This window comes from Oryza sativa, chromosome 11, assembly GCF_034140825.1.
Source record: "Oryza sativa Japonica Group chromosome 11, ASM3414082v1".
Taxonomy (NCBI): domain Eukaryota; kingdom Viridiplantae; phylum Streptophyta; class Magnoliopsida; order Poales; family Poaceae; genus Oryza; species Oryza sativa.
In genome coordinates this window covers 8,843,762-8,863,183 of record NC_089045.1, presented here as the reverse complement: position 1 = coordinate 8,863,183, position 19,422 = coordinate 8,843,762, and the positions used below count along the sequence as shown (strand labels likewise).

The window sequence follows — 19,422 nt, the reverse complement described above, 5'->3', positions numbered from 1 at the left end:
ACCCAATTCACTAGTGAACTCTTCGGCGACTACTGCGAAGACATGGGCATCAAGCTCTGCTTCACCTCACCTGCCCACCCCAGAAGCAATGGCCAAGTGGAGCGCGCCAATGCAGAAATCCTCAAAGGCCTTAAAACCAAGACCTTCAATATTCTCAAGAAGCATGGCGATTCGTGGATCGAGGAGTTGCCAGCGGTGCTCTGGGCAAACCGAACCACACCAAGCCGAGCAACCGGGGAAACGCCTTTCTTCCTCGTCTACGGCGCAGAAGCGGTTCTCCCATCCGAGCTCACCCTGAGGTCTCCTCGGGCCACCATGTACTGCGAAGCTGATCAAGATCAGCTTCGCAGAGATGACCTCGACTACTTGGAAGAGCGAAGGAGGCGCGCGGCCCTCCGAGCCGCGCGCTACCAGCAGAGCCTGCGGCGCTACCATCAGCGCCACGTCCGGGCCCGATCACTCTGCGTCGACGACCTCGTCTTACGCCGCGTCCAAACGCGTGCTGGATTGAGCAAGCTCTCACCAATGTGGGAGGGTCCGTATCGAGTGATCGGTGTCCCCCGGCCGGGCTCCATACGGCTGGCCACGGGCGACGGCACGGAGCTGCCTAACCCGTGGAATATCGAACATCTTCATCGCTTCTACCCCTGAGGGGGGGGTCGAGTGTCAGGTTTTGGCTCGGGCCAACCCCGCACCCCCCTCGGGTGTGCAGGGTTGGCCGGGGGCTACCACACATGCACTTTCTTATTTCTCTTATTTCAGCATTTCAATAAAAGCAGTTTCAATTTCCTAAAGGTTGTGTCTGTGCCGTTTTTTCCTTTTGAAGAATCTTGACTTGAAATAAGGTCACTCGTGCTCAACCTTGCCCTCGGGGGCTCGGTTCGGTCAGCTAAAATCGCCAAACGGGGCCCAGAACCGAGCCGTGCCCCGGGGCGTGGTGAACTCCGGGGGGGAATCGGCAAAAACCCACAATCGGGTCACCCATAACCCTCGGTCACCACGTTCTCGGCCTGGCCAGCCTCGACATGTGGATCTCCCTAGGCACTAGCCCCGACCCGAGCCATTAGAGGACTGGGACTTGGGCACGAGGCCTTAAATCAAGCTAAGACACAAAAGAGGACCACGGCACAGATAATCCTCATCTCATACGCATAGCAAAATAAAATTGACACGAATTTTTTCATCATTTTTGATTCCAGATTAAGTTGATCTATACAAAAAAGAGGCATGAAGACCTTAGAAGAAAGAAAAAGAAAAAATTGGAAATTGGCGGGGGCCTGGGGGCTCAGTCCGATGCGCCCGGGTCGCCGGCCTCGTCGTCACGGTCGTCTGCACCGCTGGCATCGCCCTCCTCGTCGGAGTTGGGGGCGAACGCGAGCCGAGGGGCCGACCCCTCGAAACTGTGGACGATGTGGTCGGCGGCATCCCGGACCCGCGCGCGCGCGTCGTCCTCGGTCCCGGGAGGGAACTCTTCCAGCGCCATCCATGGAGAGAAGTTGGGGTCCCTGGCCTGGTAACTCGCCAGTACGAGTTCAACCGCTCCTTGGGCGAGGTCCCTCGAGGATGACTTGATGGTCTTCTCGAGCTCCTCGGGGAGTTGTTGGAGAGCCCAGGCCATCTTCGTGAGGTGCGGAGCGAGGCCTTCCAGGTTGGTGGAGTGCGTCCTTGTCTGGCCTTTCCAGAGGCCCGCTTGCCGACCGGCGCGATCCAGGCGGGAGACCGCATCCCAAAGCATGCCGGGCCCTATTTCGCCCGCCAAGCGGAGGGCCTCGGCTTCCCCGGCGGATGAGTCTAGCGCGCACTGCATGTCGGCGATGGTGAGTTCGGCAGCTGCGAGGCGGGCGGCTAAGTCGCTTTCGCCCGCAGCCGCCCCGCTGATATGCGCCCTCGCGTCCAGCTCCTTTTCCCGCGCCTCGAGGTTGGCAGCCCGCTGCTCCAGTGCGGCTCTCTCGGCGCGGATGGATTCCAAATTGCGGCGTGCCTGCTCTGCCAGCGCTGCCTCACGAAGGGAAAGGCTATCCGCCAACCGTTGCGCCGCAGCCTCGGCCTCTTCGAGAGCTCGCTCCCGCTCAGCGAGTGCGTCCTCGCGGAGGCGGAGCGCGGACTCCTCTTCGGCGCAGGCGGCCTCGTGCACCGCCAGCGTTGCCTCTCGGATAGCGGCGGCGGCCTCGCGGTCCGCCAAGCCCCTCTCCACGGCGCCGGCGTGTTCCTCCAATGCCATAGCACGGGCCTCAAGGGCCTCCTCGCGACGCCGGGACGCCGCTTCGATCTCCGTTGCCCGCCGCTCTCGGGCAGCGGCGGTGTCAAGGACCCCTTGGGCGGCGTCGAGCTTTTTCTTTAGCTCCGCCTCCCAGCTCCCGTGTTGAAGGCGGAGGGTGTCCTGCGCCTCGATCATCGCGGTGGTGGCAATGAGGGCGACCTCCCGCTCCTCGTCCACCTCTCGGGCGATCTCTGCCAGCGCCGCTTTGCGGGCTTCAAGCTCCGAGACGTGACGGCGGTGAGCCTTACGGCCCACCTCCACCATGACATCCACCGAGCGCCGCCCCTCCTCGACACGCGCCCATGCGGCCTCGAGCTCCGCTCGTTCCGCTCGCAGGGCCTCCACTTGGGCGCTGAACCCATCTAGCACCGCGGTGTTTGCGGCGGCCAAGGCCTGCAGAAGGGGCTCGGCGCTCAGCGGGGCGACAGAAGACGAGGAGAAGAGCCGCCTTGGAGAGAATGCGACGCGGCTCGGCCCGCCGGAGGACGCACTGGGCTCGGGAATGTCCCCCGGACCCGTTTGGTCCTAGGCGTCGCCTGGGGAAGTGCGCCCAGGCGATCCGCCCGCGGCCTCGTCGCGAGCCGCCCCGGAGGCTGTCGTCTGAGCGTCGCCCGAGGGAGTGGGCCCAAGCGACGCGCCAGCAGCTTTGTCGTGAGCTGCCTCGGAAGACGCCATCGCCTCAGCCTGACGAGCCCGGGCGGCCTCCTCCTTAGCAGCTTCTTCGGCTTGGCGAGCCCGGGCGGCCTCCTCCCGAGCGGCCTCCCGGGCGGCCTCTTCAGCTTCCCGAAGGCGATCTGCGGCCTCTCGCCGGTCAGATTCTCGCCTCCGTTCCTCTACGGCCCCCGGATCTTCGGCCTCGGACTGGCCGGACTTGGGATGGCGGGAGGAACGTGACGGGACATCGCTGAAGCAAAAGAAAAAACCAGAAGACAAGCAAGATAGGTAAGAGAAAACTTGCTTTTGGGATAAAAGAAAGGCGGTCGCAATGAGAGTGGGACGAACCTGCGAGGGGGTCGGTTAAATGACCACCTTGGAGGGGAAATCAGGTTTCCCCGGGATGGTTCCGTCTCCCCCATCTTGCGGAGCCGTTTCTTCTTGCGCTCCCCCTCGGGCTGCGATGTCGGCGCGGCCCCCTCCGGGTGCCGACTGCTGGCACGCACCGCCCCGCCCCCTCGGGGAGGAGATGGGGGAGGTGTTCCTCCCAGCTTCCTCTTCCCCTGGGCGTCGGCAGGGCGGCTGCTCCCCGAGCCCCCGACGCGGGGCCCAGAAGCACGACCCCCTCCTGGGGTAGATTGTTCCCCCCGGCGGCTCTCGCCCGCGCCGTCGTGGCCCTTAGGAGTTTCTTCCTCTGAGGCCCCGACCCCCATCATAATGGTCAGAATGGAGGCGCGGTCGGGATCGCTGCAGAGGGGGAGGATACCTTGAGGAATGAGAGACGTCTCCACGGAGCTGAGATTCAGCACCCTTTGGACCACGATCTTGAAGTCCTCGGGAGCCCAATCCCATCTGACTCCCTGGTGGGTCCGCATGTAGTCTTCGGACCCGGTGTACTCCCAGGCGCCCCGGGCGCGCCGTTGGAGCGGCGCAATCCGGCGACGGAGGTAGTCGCCGTACACCATGGCCCCTGTGAGCCCTTGGGATCGCAGGCCCGCCAGGCGGTCGAGGACGGCGTCATAGTCATCCCCCAGATCTACCGGCGCCCGCCAGCTGGAGACCTGCGCCGGGGGCTGACTTGGAAGTCGGAGGCGCGCTTCGTTGGCGAGGGGGGTGTAGAACCAGTCGCTCTTCCAGTCGTCCCACTTCTTGCGGAGGGCGCAGGGGATGTAGCGGTTCAACACCGGCCCCCGCGGCTGGAAGTAGCAGCCACCAACCACCGACGGCGGCGACACCGACTGCACGGTGAAGAACCACCGGAACAGCCGAAGAGATGGGCGCACCCCAATGAACATCTCGCACAGGTGCGTGAAGATGGCCAATGTCATCACTGCATTAGGGGTGAGGTGCGCCATCTGGAGATCGTAGAAATCCAGAACATCCATAAAGAAAGAAGAAAATGGCGGAACCAGCCCTGCCATTGCGAAGGGGAGGAAAAAGACGGACCGCCCCGGGTAGTCTGGTGCCGGGCGTCCCTCGCCCAGCATCACTATCTCCCGGCCGGTGGCAGATTCCGGCATAAAGCGGCGCGGCAGCCCGGCATGCCTCTCGCTCACGATGCGAGAAGGCGGAAGTACGCTTCCGTCGAGCAGAGCGGAACCCCGAGCCATGGCGCCGGAGGAAGGGATGATTGAGAGCGAGCGCGTGTGGCGAAGGTAGGGCGCAGCAGAGAAAGAGTTAGGGCTCAAGCGGCGAAGGCAAGAGGAATAATGGCGAAAGGAAGGGAGCAAAACTTTTCCTCGGTATTTTTATACCCTTGCCATAGCTGGGCCCGGCTCCTCGTTTCTCGCGCCCACTATCTCGCTCCCTCGTTTCTCACTATCTCGCTCCCTCGTTTCTCGTGCCCACGCTTCCACTAATCCCATTCGCCCGCTTGCGGCGCATGAGGTGGATATGCGATTGTGGCAGTCGAGATAGGTCGTATCGTGCGCGCATTAATTACGCTCGCCGGCCGAAGCGACGTTACCATATCTCCAGGCGAAGCAAATCAGCTCACCCAGATTCGTGCGCTGCTTAGGTGATGTGGCAGTCTTAAAGAGACCGCCCATTATGAACAGCCAAGTTACCATTACCGATGTGCATGGTTTGAGACCGTTGGGTTTCTGCGCAACCATGAAAACCGGTCCCACCTGTCACCAGGCTTTAGGAGTGGCGTTACGCCCGATCGCTTCCCTTGAGAAGGGCGATCGCCCTGGCATAACGCCGGGGACTACTGTCGGTGATATGGGACCGGGAGTATCGTGACCAGAGGCTTGAGGCAGACACAATCGCCCACGTGGCCTGGCACCTTCGGGGACGTCGGGCCCGAGGGTGAGGTGTCCGCCCTTCTCCTGATTTCCCCGAGGGGGGTCGGGTGACTCCTGCCCCGGCCCCGAGGGCCGAGGCGCCCCGACCCCTTGTGGAGTTAGCGCCACATGAATGGGTTGGGTGAACACGGTGAGCCTCACCTAACCGCATTTATTGCGGTCTGGTCGAACGTGTCACGCTGCATGAAGCACAGTGCAGCGCGTTCCTTTATCCGGTCTGTGACCGGTCACAGACCGGTCAGATCACGGGTTAGGTGGCGACTGGTGGTCTGACGCACGCCTTGCCCCATCCCGTCAAGACGAAAGCCTCTAGGCACTCGTCTCAAGCCGGAGCTAGCGTGTAATCTCTTAGAGATGGCACGTTAGCCCTGGTTAGATTTATACCAGGCTTCATCTCAACCATTACAGCCTATATGTTGTATGAAGAAGGGTGAACATGCAGATTGTTGAACTGACGCGTGGAGGACAAGAATGACCAGTCTGACACTGGTCATGTCGTCGGCAGACAGTCACGTTCCCACGACGCGCCTGTCTTCGGCAGAAGTGGATGTAGGTGTGTGCCGTCCCGTCAGAAGGATGTTCGGAGGACAACCGTGCAAATCTCCGTCCATTTATGAAGAGAAGAAAAGTCCAGTTTGGAAAGAGAGGGGTGCATGTGGTATCCCCTTGAAGTATAAAAGGAGGACCTTGCCCATAGGGAAAGGGGGATGATCTTTTCCAGATTCGGAACTTAGAACAAGTAAGAGGTTGGCTCACACTTTGTAGCTCCCTCATACACAGATCCACCAAAACACAGGAGTAGGGTATTACGCTTCTTAGCGGCCCGAACCTGTATACATCGCCCGTGTCTCGCGTTTCTTCCTAGCTGGCGATCTTTTCACATACTGAGAGAGCTTGAGACTTCACCCTAAGCCCCCGGCCGAACCGGCAAAGGGGGGCCTGCGCGGTCTCCCGGTGAGGAGCCACGAGCTCCGTCAGCTATCTATTAAAAGTAAATAAAAGAACAGTACGACCGTATGGTTTGTCTAGTTAACCCTGCGGCTTACAACAGGTATAACAGCAGACTATAAACCAGCTATAAGCGCATATCGAGAAGATAAAAGAAGAGAAATAAGAACAGTGGGTTATAAATCTATAGCCAACCGTACCACAGACTCTAAGACACAATTTGTGTATGATAGGTGGGACCATGTATTAATAGTGTAGTATATATTTATAGATAACTATTATATGAATTGTGATTATAGTTGATTTGAAGCTAGTAGTCGGCTACTTGCTCTTAGAGCAAGTACAATAGCAAGGTATAAGCTAGCTATAATACATATCGAGAAGAAAAGGGAAGAGAGAAAGCGGGCTACAGATTTATAGCCAGCTATAACACGGATTATAAGACGTTGTGTGTGTATGAGAAGTGAGACCAGGTATTAATAGTGTACTATATTTTTATAGGTAACTATTATATAAATGGGCTGTTAGATTATCTATAGATGATTTGGAGTTAACATTTAGTTATACTACTACCTCCGTCCTAAAATATAGCTATTTCTAGCATAGTGTCTTGTCCCAAAATGAAGCTAGTTTTTCACCTATCTCAATCTCTCAACCAATCACAACTATTGTTCTTCACTTACCTTTTCTTTTCGACCAATCACATACGTTTTCCAATCATTCTTATCTACTTTTTTAATACCCATATCAAACTTAAAAATGGCTATATATTTTAGGACGCAGGAAGTATTAAACTTGCTCTTACATGGAATTATTAGCGTGGTCGTTTCGCGTGAACTCCACCCGCAGACGCAGACAATCTCCGCCAGCGCCAAAGCCGGACATGCCGACGTGGCGAGCAATGTGGGGCCCACCATCTGACTCATCCCCCCTAAACCCCCCCACGGCCCACCGCCTCTCCTCCTCCTCCTTCCTCGATCTCTCCCTCCCTCCCTCCGCTCCCAATCATGGCTACCGCCACCGCCGCCTCCCGCCTCGCGGTGGCCGGCGCTGAACCCGCTCGCGCCCGGCGCCACCGCCCGACGACGGTGGCAGTCTGCGGGGGCGCGAGGCCGAGGTCGCGCCCCGCGGCCGTCGTTGCCGCCGCCGGCGCCGCCGCTCCCTCTCCGGCCACCGGCGGCGTCGCGCCGGTTCCGCCAAGCCCCAGGGGCTCGTAAGATCCGTACCTGCTCGAAAATTATTTTTGTTGGTCCGGTTTGATTTGGGTTTCTGGGCGTTAAGGACTACGGAAATGGGAGCTCCCCTCCATTTTGATGGAACTCTCGTCGTATCCGGGTTGACCTGATAGTGTATAGATAGAACTGATCCTATCTTTTATTTCTCCCCGTCTCGTGTCGCCGTATCGGATCGATTATGGTGTTAGGGGTGTGGAATTCGGGGATTTAGCATTCCGTTGTGAAATCTGAAATGGTTCGTTCTGAGCAGTCATTTCTGTAGCGCCTGAGCATAATTGACCAGAATTACAATCATTTTTCAAATCAAGCATTCATTATTGGGTGTTTGTGACATGCTTGTTTGCATTTGTTGCCCACAAAGCCTGTAAAGTGACTTACGTCGGAGTCCAGAATATTAGCTGCTGAATGGCAATTCTCGTAAGATGATTTAGTTGCACAGAACATTTGTTATTTGTTTGGTCCATGTCAATGAAAATTGTATAACAGTATCTTTCAGTTATGCAACCCCTTTTTTCTTCTGAAGACTAGTTGTGTTAACAAAGGGACCAACTTTCAAGATGTGTATAATATGCTTTTTCTGTTAAGGTTGATTTAGACAACTAAGAAGCTTTCCATATTTATGTATGTATATGATGAATTGATGACCATGTAGGCCTTTGAACCAGAGTCTAGCACAACTCCTCTTTAACATTTCTATGATGATTTCTTCAACATCAAACGGCAACAATAGTTTCTCAAGCAACCTTTTAATATACCTCTTTGCATATGTATACCTAAAGAGATCACCAATTGTTATACATTTCTATTGAAGATTGCAATCAACACAGTTTTGTCGTCCTTTCATGTTTTTTAGGACTTCCTTTTAAGTTATAAATAATAGCATCTGCCATATAGAAATGTTAAAGATGCCTGTATTAGTTCCATTTTGATCTATATTTTTTTCTATGTTTATCTTGTAGGATTATAAAGCGTCATACACTATCAGTTTTTGTTGGAGATGAAAGTGGGATGATTAATCGAATTGCTGGAGTTTTTGCTAGAAGAGGATACAACATTGAGTCATTGGCAGTTGGGCTGAACAAGGACAAGGCATTATTTACAATAGTAGTATCTGGAACTGAGAAAATACTGAAACAGGTTGTAGAGCAACTAAACAAACTTGTTAATGTTATACAGGTCAGTATTTTCCTCCTTATCATATGAATTCTAAGATGTTTGCTGATTAATAGTAGCAAGAGTGACTGTACTAACTCGTTCATTCTTTCCAATATATCTGATATTCATAGCCTAATGTGAATGCAACTAGGTTGACGATCTGTCGAAGGAACCACAAGTTGAAAGAGAGCTAATGCTTATAAAACTAAATGTTGAGCCAGATAAGCGACCGGAGGTATGACTGCACAACCTTATGAGAAAACCATCTGGGGATTTATATTTGTGCTGTGTTTTTGATTTTACAACTTTCATAATGTCTGGATTTTTTTACTCTATCTGCATTTTCTGGATTTACCTTAAAAAGGAGCACTGAATACTGATTACTGAGTTGGTGCAAAATTTAAAGAATTAAGTGGATAATGGACGAAACATTTGCACATTTACAAATTACAAATGTCAACTGGATTTGCAAAGCTGCAAATCTACATGCTAAACCTTGTTTATTTATTTATTTGTTTATCTGCTTTTACATGTAGGTGATGGGTTTGGTTGACATCTTCAGAGCAAAGGTGGTTGACCTTTCTGACCACACACTAACTATTGAGGTAATCCTATGTTTATCTTACCTTGCAGATCACATCGACCATAATTCTTGTGGTTTTTATGAAAGAAAAAAAATCTTCTTTTTTTTTTTCATGTTGAAGGTAACTGGAGATCCTGGAAAAATTGTTGCTGTACAGAGGAACCTAAGCAAATTTGGAATCAAAGAAATTGCCAGAACTGGCAAGGTTAAACTTCTCCAGAAAGAGGCTAGAAAAATATGCTCTTTTCATCTCTCTATTTTTATGTAATAAAACTTATTAATGCAACAGATAGCTTTGCGGCGTGAGAAAATGGGAGAAAGTGCTCCTTTTTGGCGGTTCTCTGCAGCTTCCTATCCTGATCTTGAAGTGGCAATGCCATCAAAATCTCATGTCAACACTGCGATGAAAACAGCTAACCAGAATTCTGAAGAATCTTCACAAGTATGACACATCAATTATCCTCGTTCATGTGAACTCAGCCATGATCTCTCTTTAATTTCTTCAGAATTGTAATAATATATTTTATACATATATTACTCTATGGTGTTGTTCTAACTTTCCCATGCATGCTAAACTGTCGAACACTCATAATATCTTCAATATTTTTCTTTCCAATCAAGTTGTAGTTTTTATTTTTTCAAATTGATCTTATTAATGCTCTCCTGCTGCTCATTCCATGAAGTTTGATACTATAAACCATTTTATTCTTTGCAATATATTACTATCATTATGTGTTAAGGCTGAGTTTAGTTCGGCCCAAAGTTTGGAATTTGGTTGAAATTGGAGACGATGTGACTGAAAAGTTGTGTGTGTATGAAAGGTTTGATGTGATGGAAAGTTGGAAGTTTGGAAAAAAACTTTGGAACTAAACAGGGCCTTATTCCCGTGCATTCATTCTTTTTTTATTTTGGGAATCATTTATGCATCCAGGACTGGATGCATTATTTAATTTGTTGTTCCTGACTAATGTCAGCATTGTATTGAACAATATTACCTTAATTAGAAATATTTAAAAGTGTTATCTATCTTAGCATAACTACACGGTAGGCTGATATTTCAGAATTGTAAAACTGAGTATCGCTGTTTAGAAAATGATCATGGGTACTGTGTTGCATGCACTAATATGGGTTGTTATCATTACCAGGATGTTCATTTGGATTTTGACTATTTTATATGTGATTATCTTCTTACTCCTAGGGTGATGTCTATCCAGTGGAGTCATATGAAAACTTCACAACAAATCAAATTCTTGATGCTCATTGGGGTGTCATGGCTGACGGTGATGTAAGTTCTTGTGTTCTGAATTGTTTGGTTGCAGCTACCCTCACCTCCATCTAGTTCTGCACTTCTACACTGAATTATGTATTTATTTTGACTGACTTGTAATACTGAATTTAGTGTATACCCTCGAACTAAGCTAGCATAATTTTGCTGCTTCAGCCAACAGGGCTTTGTTCACATTCTTTGTCCATTTTGGTGAATGATTTCCCTGGAGTTCTCAATGTTGTAACAGGTGTTTTCTCCCGAAGAGGCTACAATATTCAGGTTCATTTCCCCTTGTATATTTTATGTTGTCTCACTTAGACAACTGCAGGTTTCTAGGTTCCACTGAATGCTAAATAATTTCATCACTTGACAGAGTCTGGCTGTTGGCCCAGCTGAAAAAGAAGGCACTTCTCGGATCACTACTGTTGTCCCTGGAACTGATGAGTCTATTGCCAAGCTAGTACACCAACTGTATAAGCTCATTGATGTTTATGAGGTAAATCCTATTCACTTTGTGGTTTGCATGGTTATTGATGCTGATGTAAACTTAGCTCAAATTTTGTTTGAATTTTCAGGTCCAGGATCTTACTCATTTACCATTTGCTGCTAGAGAGTTAATGATCATAAAGATTGCTGTAAACACCACAGCCCGCAGGGCTATCCTAGATATTGCTGATATTTTCCGGGCCAAAACTGTGGATGTATCAGATCACACCGTAACTCTTCAGGTAATAGTCATGGGCTATTTTTACATACACCCACCTCATTGGCCCTTATATCTTACTGATCTTTGAAACTATTATAATTATCAGCTTGATGTAAGATATTGAGATAGACTAGAGAAAATCTCTCTAGTGTAGCTTTCAATTAGCTGATGCTAATTTCAATATAGATCCTTGAACATAAGCTATCATTTTTTCTTGAAATATATATGGCGGGAGCCTCTCCCGCAGTTTTGATTCAGTAAAGAAAATCAATATAGGTCAAATAGAGACAATGCTATTAGGAAATGATGTAATTTGTTGATTTGGATTGATTTGAACATTATGAATTTATGCTTTTTTACACCAATGAACAATATACCTGATGACTGAATCATCTCCTTTAGTATTTGCATGAAGTAGTTTTGAGGGCAATGTATCCATTCTGGCACCAATTGCTTTTCTGTCAAATATTTTTCCTTAATAGTTTGCTTGCATGCAACAATTGTTTTACCATTCAGAAAACTTTTAAGTTTACGGATGATCTCAATTTCTGAATGTCATGAATTTTATATTTTTTGCACATTAGTGAACAACATAATCTCCTTTTTAGTAGTTTTTATGAACTAGTTTCAAGAGCCAACTAATCATATTGGCACCAATTTGTTGTGTTATATATTTTTCCTTAATAATTTGCTTGGCGAACAACATTGTTTTGGCATGCAGCTTACTGGAGACCTTGATAAAATGGTCGCATTACAAAGGATGCTCGAGCCCTATGGCATTTGTGAGGTTTGTATTGAGCTTATCACTTTGCATCTTGCACCATGTTTTTCAACCAACAGTAGTGAATCCAACGTAAATCATAGTTCAGATGGTTGCAATATATTGCTCTTGATCCTCCTCTTTGCAGGTTGCACGAACTGGCAGGGTTGCGTTGCGCCGTGAGTCAGGAGTCGATTCCAAATACCTCCGTGGGTTTTCCCTTCCTCTGTAGTTTGTTTGTCAGTTGGCAAAGAGGTCATCCCCATCTTGTCATTTCGATTCAATTTTGTTCTCTTCTGTTAGAATCACAATCTTGAAGTGATAGAATCATTCGAAAGCAATACAATAAGAAAATAGTGGTCACAGTTTGTGTCAGTTGTATTAGAAAAGATTCAATAAAAGTATTTGAGTTGGCTCAAAATTGTTGTATCTGACCATTAAAGCTGTTTATTTTTCTAGTTCTTATATTGCATAGTTTCTGGCTTTCTGCGTATTTGGGTGAATCCGTGTATGGAATTGTTCATTAGGGTGTTTTCAAGGGTGAATTTCATCGTTTCGTATAAGTTTTTTTTTTAAAAAAATACATGTATTTTGGTTGAATGAATAGGATGAGATGATTTGGATACAATTTTTTTTAATACTCCTGAGATCTCGCATCGTTCCATACACTAAAAAAAATGTGCATCACAGTGTCCCGGATGGCTCGCAACAGAGCTTATGTAATAGCTCAGCATCTGCTTTGGTCTATCAGCAACTTTACGAGATTTTTGCAGTATTATTTAGAGTATTTACTCCACGTCTCTAGAACTACGTTTTCTTAAAAGAAACATTGTTTTGTTGTATTGTTTAGAACTTATTTTAATCTATCTGTTAAATTTATTTATTAAAATATTTAATTCATCGTTATAATCAAGGAGGCAATGCGTGGCAAATAATATGATCGAATTATTAGTGGTGTTGTGATCGAGTCCTTTCAGAATTTAAATCACGGCGCAAAAAAATTACGCACAAGCAAGTGAGCTTCTAGCAGAAATTTAGTAAGATCAGGAGTGTGTATCATTGGTTTTCGTCTCTTTAAGCGTGTGTTCAAAAGAGTATTTACAGATACGTGAGTATGGTGTTACGTGTATAGTGGTGTATATCTATCATGTACTTTATGAAAAATATACCATGAATAACCTGTTTTGCATGGAAAAGGGAGGTGTATATGGATGTTTGAAACAGAAAAGAGAAGGACGATTTTTTTGCCTCCCACCCAAACACCCCCATAGTGTACAGAGAGCAGATGGACTTCAATACCAGAGCAAGCAATTGGCCACCATGGTTCATGGGTTTCACCTAACAGAAAGTAGCAACAAGGGACAACCCACCCATACCGACATAGGAGGATTTACTACTGGCAAAAGACCGTCTCGTGAAAACGCCACAGGTGCGCAACGAGGAGCATAGGGAGGAAAGCGAACTGGAGGAAGAGACGGGGGAAGCCACGTCATTTGATGGAAATGGAAGGTCCAAGCAGCCCATTCATTCTTGGAATAAGGGGAGGGAGCCTATCTTCTACAAATACTCCCTCCGTTTCGAAATATTTGACACCGTTGACTTTTTAGCACATGTTTGACTGTTCGTCTTATTCAAAAACTCTTGTGAAATATGTAAAATTATATGCCTACATAAAAATATATTTAATAATGAATCAAATGATAGGAAAAGAATTAATAATTACTTAATTTTTTTAAATAAGACGAACGATCAAACATGTGCTAAAAAATCAACGGCGTCAAACATTTCGAAACGGAGGGAGTAACAAATTTTATAGCTGAAACTTTTAGACATCAAGTGGCCAGCATGGCATCGTTGAAACTTTTCGGATAGTGAAAACCAAGTCCTCTTTTTCCATTAAAGAAACAAATAAACAACTTTAAACGGTTGTGTGTTGATTTTCTTTTGAACACATACTTGAATGGCTCCTTGCTACCTCATAAGAGTTCAAAAAAAATGACAAGCAGTCCTCTGAGGTTTTCTCAGGTTTTGCCTATATAATCTGGTTCAAGTTTTTCTGGTCTATCTACCCTTAAGTGGTATTACCAACCATTCCGGAGGAGCAGTTGATTTAGCAAATTTTAGTATTCATCTATTAGATGTTTCATCAAATTGGTTCTATCAATTTTATACAACTATCTTCAACATGTGTGGACCTAGAATGACTATGCATAGTGACATCATGCCTGTATCTACCAATTTCGCTATGGTGGTTAAGTTGAAATAACATGTTTATTAAAAAATAAAGTTATTTTCTCGTGATTTGTTTAGATTGGAAGAGACATTAGAAAATTCATTACAATAGTTGGCTTTGATCGATTGCTTGGTGTTACGCTATTTACTACTTTGATTAGCTAAATTCATTTATGACACCAATTAATTTACAGCTGATCCATTCATAATATCGTTTAGAAGCAAAGGCTTACTATTGTACTATCCATACAAGTAACTTGGTCAAGTCAAAAGAAGTTTGTTGACTACTACTAAATGAGTGCACGAAGAAAGGAAGGTAAAGCAGGGACAATAGTATATGGTAAGTAGCTTTGCATTGTTCTATATGTAGAATACCTATTAGTTTTTCACAAAATAGTACTATATGTGGATGGTACATAGGTATGATGAAAGAGGGCTAGCTCTGTTTGAATAATAGTTACCAGTTAAGATAAGACTACTAAATAATCTGCTACTTCGTTTCCAACGGTTACAAACATACAAAGAAGAGATAACTCTTTCACAAGCGATTGTGGGCATTCCTAGAATATGAGACTAGTGCCTTACTTGGGGTTCTTCTTGAAATAAAACAAATGCCCATTCAATCGGAATTAGAAGTAATACTCATCTTTCCTGAGATTCCAAATCCCAACATATGAACGGGGACCTTCTCATACCGAGCCATGTGTCAAACATATCCTTAGGGTTCTCAGAAATATAGAACTTCCTTTTACATGGAGGGACTTGTGATTGGTTTTCTACAGGGAAGAGAGATAAAGGCAGGCGACAAGAAGGCGGTCACTTGCTGTGAGTAAATAGGGGCCAATGAGACCATACTATTACAATGATGATGGAATGTAAGTGATAGGAACTAGAGATCAGCATAATGGAAGAAGTGACTCATGAGATGAGAGTATTAGGTCGGGTTGAAGGGGGCAGTCAGCTGGCAGCTTCTTGGCCACGCCCCCCTGCTTATAGACACGAGATATTGGATCTAAATTCAAAAGTAGGAAATAGCATACCATTAGCTGATATACGTATGGGAACATGGGTACATGGTTAAAAAAAAAGAAGAGGGAAAAACAATTAGAAAATAAGCTAAAAAAGTTCAAAAGTGCATAGAAGAGTATACCGTACCACCTCACTAGCTTGTAGCCAAACATTATCTCCTACTATCCAATACTTTATAAGAACCTAACCAATCAAACAATATTATTTAATATATCAAAGCAATCCATCATATTGTATCATTCTGTCATTATATCCTGTCCATCTTTACTCATCTAACAAATGCACACTTAGGAGTGGTAATGGGCCAGCACCCATAGGCCCTTTCACAACCCACCATACATATCTCAAGTGAACAAAACTAGCTGTCCTATGTCAGGCGAGACAATGCGAGCGAACGCATGTGTTCCTCTAGTTCTCTCCACCATACATATCTCAAATGGCTAGAAGGGAAATCTCCCTCTCAAAAAGGTCTTGTTCTAGAATAGACAAGGTGGTACTAAAGGTTGACATGCATGTTTTTTCATGAGGTAGGCTTTTTTGATTTTGTAAAGAATTAATCTACATATAGGCCTTAGCTCACATATTAGTTCCAAACACTATCATGGTGAAAATGCTGTCTGAACAAGAGTTCAGTCGCTCAATATATCGAGGAGTAATTCAAGAGTAGCAAACTCAGGTTGATTCAAGACAGGTATGAGTAGGGATGAAAACGGTTCGCAAAGTTTTCGGATTCTGGACGTGTTTTCTGAAACGGAAAGCGTCGATCAGAATTTTTTCGGAAACTTTTAGAAATGGAAACGAATTCGAAATTTTTTTTCTTGGAAGCGGAAATGAATATGATAAAGCATCCGTCGGAAAGTAAAATCCATCAGAAACTTTACGGAAATGAATTCAGGTTTATTCTCTGAACCGGAGACGAAAAATTTCTCATATACAACTGATTAGCTTCAGCCTTTTATACTCTAAATGTTTATTATATTTATACTATGTATTAAGGTGCTTAATTAAATAGAGATATTTTTATTGCCGTACTTCAGATTTTATTTGCCTAATTACCTTTTTAAAATTTTATTAGATCATGCCATACTACTTATTATTATATAGTTAGTTATAGATGAACATAGTTCCTTTCTTACAAGAAAATATAAAAAGTGAAGTGCACAACTAGTTGTAGTATACTATATTAAATGATAAAAATAGAATTTTTGATTTATTGTTTTAGAAAAATATTAGCTACATCTCTTCGTTGGTTTGAGAAGTTCAATTTAAAAGTTTTTATGTTCCAATAAATATACATTACCTTATTCGCTCCGTTTTCGCATTTAATAATAATCGATTCCATAGTCATATCTGGGGTTTCTGAAAACGAAAACGATGAACATGGTTTCCGTTCGTTTCCGAAGCTAGGTTTCTCGTTCAGCGAATTTGGCTGCGCATGTTGTAGCGAAGGAGTGTTACTCCAGGAAATGCATTACGACCATTATGACCTGGTTGTTAGTGCGTCGGTGCGTCCGATTTTACTTAGGTCTTTTTTTTTATTTTTTTTATTCTTTCAGAGAAGGGTATTTTTTATTCTGCCTCTATATTCAATTAGATATATGTAGCATTTTTAAATTAGGAACTTAGCCTATCAAATAGGGGACTTATAGCACTTAAATAACCCAATCTGAAATAATTCGCTCCTATGGAGATTTGAACTCAGGACCATAGGGAATTTATAGCACTTAAATAACCCAATCTGAAATAATTCGTTCCTATGGAGATTTAAACTCAGGACCTTGGTTGCTACTCAGGTCACTGCAACCAGTAGAATACGTGCCCTTTCACATATTACTACGAGGATTTTATCCAGCAGAATCGGATTGTGTAATGTGGCTTTAGGCCTGCTCTCAAAAAAATAAAAAAAAACTGGGACTTGCTAGTTCGCGCATACGCGCTGCTACAGTAACTCGCGCGCACTACCCTATCACGCCGCGCTCCCATCACTAAACATGATGATTAGTGTTAATTACGGTAATTAGAGTTAATTACGCCCTACAGTAATTCGAGAAAGTTGATCGGTGCGCGCAACGACGGAGTGGTTAGGGATTGTTTTGTTGCGGTTTTCTTTTTTCTTTTCGGGAGTTTTTTCGTGAGACGCGTAACTAATCCGTTTAGTTTTAGATAATGATGATAATTAACGTAAGATTTGTAGCTTTGTCTTATTTAAAAGATTTTTTAAAGTAACAGATTGAAAATAAATCGTGAAATCAAATTTTGAAAACTTTCAACCCAAATTTGAAAACTTTCAACTCGAAATTTCAATTTGTTTAAAGTCAAAATTTGAAAACTTCCAACTTTTCATCTCAAATTTGAAAAACTTTCAACTCAAATTTAAAACTTTCAATCCAGATGTGAAAACTTTCAACCGAGATTTGAAAACTTTCAACGCGAAATTTAAATTTGTTTAAAGTCAAAATTTGAAAACTTTCAACTTTTCATCTCAAATTTAAAAAACTTTCAACTCAAATTTAAAACTTTCAACCCAAATTTGAAAACTTTCAACTCGAAATTTAAATTTGTTTAAAGTCAAAATTTGAAAACTTTCAACTTTTCATCTCAAATTTAAAAACTTTCAACTCAAATTTAAAACTTTCAATCTAGATTTGAAAACTTTTAAGTAAAGATTTGATATCTTTCATGTCAAAATTAAAAACTTTCAATTCTACATTTGTAAAAAGGTGTGTGAAAGATTGAAAAAAAATATGAAAGAAACGGCGAAAGAAAAGAAAAACGCGCGCGGCAAAATCAGAAAAAAAAATGCAAACAGAAAAAAGGGAAATAACCTTTACGTAGAAAAAAAAATATAATGGTCACCGTAATTCAGATCGTGATCATGATTACGCTAATTAATTTGATCCTATCTGCTGCCCATACGAACGTATACGTGTCCCCACCTTCCACACTGTGAAGCTGCGTTATCATGTGGTGGGCTGGTCCCAAACCGCGCGCCAGCGAACATCATGTGGTGGGCTGGGCCCAAACCGCGCGCGACTTCGTTCGCTGGCGCAGACGCGCGCAATAGGAAATTCGAAAAAACTAACTTTTTTAAGTCAACATTACTGTAATGTACATAAGACGAAAAGACCCTTGAATAAAATACAGGAAAGTGTAATAAGTATGATCCTCGAATAAAATACACGATGTAGTAAGTACAGAAAAATATACTAGCTAGACTGATGTCACGAGCAAATAAACTGTGTATATTGACAAGTTGGTGCATACACGACCAGTTTAATTGTTTCAAATTCTAGTCGTACCGACGTTGCACCAAAATCCCAATGCATATTGACGAACCCGTAAACCCTAAACTATAGATAAATAAGAAATCATAGCTAGATATATCTACTTTGTTCCAAAACAACCCAAAAAGTACTTGCGAAACGCCTCCTTGTGGCTCTGCCGGGTGCCACCGCTCTTGCATGGCTCATCGTCATTGTCGACGCTGCATTTGCAGATCATCATCAGGCCATCCAGGTCATCCGGCCCGAGCTCCATCGACATCGTCGCCGCCGCCGCGGCCTCCTCGACGACGGCGACGTCGCAGTGGATGGCGAACTCGTCGTCGGTGCTGAACCACTGCCCCGCTAGGACGTCGTGGCGGATGAACGTGAAGCAGCGGTACTCCGCCTTCCCGGTGCCGTGGAACGACGTCGCGTAGCTCCTCACCTCGTTCGTCGGAGGCACGCACGGCTGCAGATTGACCATACGGAACCGGACGTTGGTTCGGATGCCGCCAGCGGCGGCGGCGGTGCCGGAGTCGGCGGTGTGGAGCTTGAGGCACACGGTGGAGTAGCCGTTGCCCGAATATTTGCTCGCGTTGAGGTGGAAGAAGAAGCTCCAGGTGTGACCGGCGACCTGGAACTTGGACGACTCGATGTCGTATTTGCTGCCTTGGTGAGATTTCTTGATCGCGTTGCGGACCTTGATCTTGAGAAGGTTGCAACCGGTGGCGGCCACCGACGTAGAGGTGGCCGTCGACGCGGTGACGACGTCCTTCGTCGGCGACGATGACATGGCAAGCTAACTAGCAGCTACCTGGTGGTGGTGGTGGTGGTGGTCGACGGCGAGATCAATCGGGGACGAAGAACTCGATGCAGGGTTAACATTGGTTAAATAGATTAGGAGAGGTAATTAACCACACGTTTGACGGACGGACGCGCGGCTATAATCCGTATATAGTTTTGTTCCGATCATGCATATAGCATAGAAGAAAAGCCAGGGTAAATATGTCTCGTTCTCAAAAAG

General features: G+C 45.7%; 2 protein-coding genes across 2 annotated transcripts; one reads left to right on the top strand and one right to left on the bottom strand.

The window, feature by feature from the left end:
* The first annotated feature begins 7,165 nt into the window (after positions 1-7,165).
* On the top strand, positions 7,166-12,367 carry LOC4350218 (acetolactate synthase small subunit 1, chloroplastic). The gene is made up of 12 exons (XM_015759674.3): positions 7,166-7,381; positions 8,363-8,579; positions 8,710-8,793; positions 9,095-9,163; positions 9,263-9,346; positions 9,431-9,583; positions 10,340-10,426; positions 10,583-10,687; positions 10,782-10,904; positions 10,984-11,136; positions 11,836-11,901; positions 12,023-12,367. Exons 1-12 carry the CDS (start codon positions 7,176-7,178, stop codon positions 12,104-12,106), a joined length of 1,431 nt encoding a protein of 476 aa, XP_015615160.1. The 5' UTR covers positions 7,166-7,175; the 3' UTR covers positions 12,107-12,367.
* Positions 12,368-18,519: 6,152 nt separating this feature from the next.
* Positions 18,520-19,191, bottom strand: LOC136354139 (uncharacterized). Its single transcript, XM_066305820.1, has one exon. It carries the CDS (start codon positions 19,189-19,191, stop codon positions 18,520-18,522), a length of 672 nt encoding a protein of 223 aa, XP_066161917.1.
* Positions 19,192-19,422: the final 231 nt, after the last annotated feature.

Coding starts and splice junctions, on each gene's coding strand:
- LOC4350218 (XM_015759674.3), top strand. CDS start 7,176: ATGGCTACCGCCACCGCCGCCTCCCGCCTCGCGGTGGCCGGCGCTGAA. Junction 8,580..8,709: donor AACTTGTTAATGTTATACAG/GTCAGTATTTTC, acceptor GAATGCAACTAG/GTTGACGATCTGTCGAAGGA. Junction 10,688..10,781: donor GAAGAGGCTACAATATTCAG/GTTCATTTCCCC, acceptor ATCACTTGACAG/AGTCTGGCTGTTGGCCCAGC.
- LOC136354139 (XM_066305820.1), bottom strand. CDS start 19,191: ATGTCATCGTCGCCGACGAAGGACGTCGTCACCGCGTCGACGGCCACC.